Source organism: Cryptomeria japonica, chromosome 4 (assembly GCF_030272615.1).
Source record: "Cryptomeria japonica chromosome 4, Sugi_1.0, whole genome shotgun sequence".
NCBI lineage: Eukaryota > Viridiplantae > Streptophyta > Pinopsida > Cupressales > Cupressaceae > Cryptomeria > Cryptomeria japonica.
The window spans coordinates 217554319-217557701 of NC_081408.1; the positions used below are offsets into that span (position 1 = coordinate 217554319).

Genomic DNA, 3383 nt, shown 5'->3' on the forward strand with positions numbered 1-3383 from the left:
ATGAAATTTTTCATCCAATCATATTTTACATAAATAATTTTTAACCTAAAAATATAAATCTCAACTTTAAAAAATTCAAATTTATTTTTAAAACAAATTAATAATCACTTTTTTTTGGTATAAAAAATCGATTAATAAATGAATAAAATTATGTTGCTACCATAAGTACTAATAATGAAGTTATGAATACCTGTGAAAACATTAAAGAATCGGATTTTCCTCAAAATACTGTGGAATTTACATTTTGAATTAATCTTTTGATCAATCAACATCATTTGGCAATTTTCTGACCTGATTATGACCGGCCAAAAATTTTATTTGGGTGTAGACGGAGACTGTGGGCGAAGGATGAACTGTTTTGGCATTATCACCACCTATGACACAGATAAAGCAGGTGGCCCAAGAGTCTTTTATCTAAAGCAGGTGGCCCAAGAATCTTCTATCTTTCAAACGAAGAGGGGCGTTAAATCAATCAAAAAAGATGGGAAATATCATGAGACCAAGCGTGAAAAAAAGTACAATACAAAACAAATTACAGCTGTATTGTGGAATCTGAAGGCCAATTTAATTGAAGAGATGGAAGTCGAATCTTTTTCCTGAGCCTGGCAGAGTGGTGAATCGATCAGAGATATTTAATAAGAACAGAAGTCTTATGATATTTTATTTTATGTGAAGACAACATGTTGAGGAAGTTAGCCTTCATAACTACTAATCCCTTTCCACTATAAATCTAAACTCCTAGACCTTTACAGAACACTTCCTCCCAAGTTAGCCCTCATAACTACTAATCCCTTTCTACTATAAATTTAAACTCCTAGGCCTTTACAGACCACTTCCTCCCAACAATTGTTTTATATTCTGTTTCACATCTAATTAGTTGCACGTGGCTGTCGATGGAAGGGGAGGAGGGTGTGAGCGCATGAAAAGCAGCAGAAAGATTTGCTTTAGTTGAAAGGCCATACTATAGCAGTAAATATAAGATTTTCTTTTCAAGAGTCGAGTTTGATTATGGAGTTCATGAAGGTGCTTTTCATGGCGAGTTTTTGTGTGATTGTATGTGAAGGAATAAACACTAGAGAGCTTTTCTCTCCAAAACTTTCCAACAAATCTGTAGAGAGTGCATGGGAGTGCTTTAAGAATTTAACAGGCGCGCAGAGAGGTGACACCTCCAAAGCGATGATAATTTTGAAGCACTACTTTCAAAAATTTGGCTATCTGTCGATTTCTGATGGAGAAAACGTGACGGAGGAATTTGACGAGATGACGGAGTCGGCCATCAAAATGTATCAGCAAAACTTCGGGCTGAAGGTGACCGGAAAGCTAGATGAGCAGACGGTGACGCAGCTGATGACGCCTCGGTGCGGCCGCGAAGACGTGATGAAATTCAACGGAAGCAAGACAGGCAGCTATGGCATGAAACATTACACCTATTTTCCAGGGAGTCCGCGGTGGTCCGTCAACAGACGGCATCTCACCTACGCCTTCGACCCTGACAACGAAGTGCCGGAGATAACACAGACGGACATGCAAACGGTTTTCGCCAGCGCGTTTCATCGTTGGGCCGCCGTTATCCCCGTGACGTTCAGGGAGACGGACGATTTCCCTTCGGCGGACATCAAAATCGGGTTTTTCTACGGATCTCACGGCGACGGGTATCCATTTGACGGTGTACTGGGGATTCTGGCGCACTCCTTCGCACCGGAGGACGGACGGCTCCATTTTGACGGGGCGGAGTCGTGGACCGTCAATCTTGAATACAACAGTGCGATGACGGCAATCGATCTGGAATCCGTTGCGACACATGAAATCGGACACATCTTAGGGCTGGGGCATTCCAGTATTAAGGAGGCCATCATGTACCCTACTCTTCCCGCACGAACCAGAAAAATTAACCTACAAAATGATGACGTGAGAGGAGTGCAGGGCCTTTACGGCTCCAATCCCAAATAGAACACCCACGTCTCTTGGCGCCTCAAGTCAAACAGAAACAGAAACAAAAAGGTAAAAATGTTGAAGGAAGGGGAGGAGGGTGGTAAATAGCTATAGCCCAATTATATTGTCGGTTATTGTGTTATGCGGTGTAAGTTATTGTTGTATTATGTGACTATTGTCTATGGTTATTGTATATTGTATATGCTCATGTCTCTAAAGAGAGGTGGTCATAACTAAGTAGGTAGTTAAGTGCATCTTTTTTATTATGATGTTGGTGTGAAAGGGTATAAGCTTTTGAGTCACATAGTTAAAGAGAGTTAAATATAATATATATTATTTTAGAAATATTAATCTTTTTTATTATGATGTCGGTGTGAAAAGGAACAAAGTGGTGAAAATATTGATGGAAGGGGAGGAGGGTGTGAGTGCACAAAGAGCAGCAGAAATATTACGTGATGTTGATTATTGTATTGTGTGATGTTGGTTATTGTATTATGTGGCTATTGTATGTGGTAATTAATTTTTCTTTCAGTTTTACTTAATTTCACATAAATATTTTGAGATCTGAAAAATAATTTATTATAACATTTAGTGTTATGTTTTTTTTTTAATTTTAGTATTATTTATCATTCACGTATGATTACTTTAGGAGGACATAGATGTATTATCTTAGAAGCAAATTTGAATTCTTTAGTCATATTAGAGATTTAAAGATTCTTGTAAAAAATCAAACTAGTAGGAAGATACGGATTTTAAGAACTAATAATTGTGTTGAGTTTATTTTTAGCAAATTTTTATTTTTAGTTAAGTGTATCTTCTCTATTATGATGTTGCTGTGAAAGGGTACAAGCTTTTGAGTCACATAGTTAAGAGAGTTAAATACAATATATATTATTTTAGAGAGGCTGATCTTTTTCTTATATCTTTGTATATCAATGATGATAAGAATAATTACATGTTTCAACTAACTTCAAAGAATGAGAAAGTTTAACAATTATCTTATGAAGAACTTGAAGAGGTAGAGATCTCAAATATTTTAAATTCTTTTAAAGATGAGGTAGAATCTCCACTTCATCTCTATGACATTTAATAAATTTGGGTGAATACATTAGTATTCATGTCCTGGCAGGAACTAATAAGGCTATTAAAATAAGATATGATAGGTCCTGTAGAAATAAGAATGGACATGAGATCTAAAAGATTGTGTTTTTTAGTGTAGCATGTATTTATGGACTACACGATAACAAGCAATGATTTTACACAGTTTAAAAATTATGATAGAAACACTCATTACCTTTCCACTTTAATTATAATGTGTAGGTTGTCTAGATCATATGAAAGGATAGAGTGTGTGCTAATTTTGTGTGGTAGGTGTTAAATATATCTCAAGAAGCTACCTTCTTACTAGGTCTTTCATTTTTCATCACTTTGTATCATAAATGTTTAATATA

The 3383-nt window shown here is 36.2% G+C and overlaps 1 protein-coding gene across 1 annotated transcript; it reads left to right on the top strand.

Moving 5' to 3' along the window:
- Positions 1-663: 663 nt before the first annotated feature.
- On the top strand, positions 664-2277 carry LOC131061947 (metalloendoproteinase 2-MMP). Its single transcript, XM_057995784.2, has one exon. It carries the CDS (start codon positions 1009-1011, stop codon positions 1948-1950), a length of 942 nt encoding a protein of 313 aa, XP_057851767.2. The 5' UTR covers positions 664-1008; the 3' UTR covers positions 1951-2277.
- Positions 2278-3383: the final 1106 nt, after the last annotated feature.

Excerpts from the sequence above, each read along its gene's own strand:
- LOC131061947 (XM_057995784.2), top strand. The coding sequence starts at position 1,009 with ATGGAGTTCATGAAGGTGCTTTTCATGGCGAGTTTTTGTGTGATTGTA.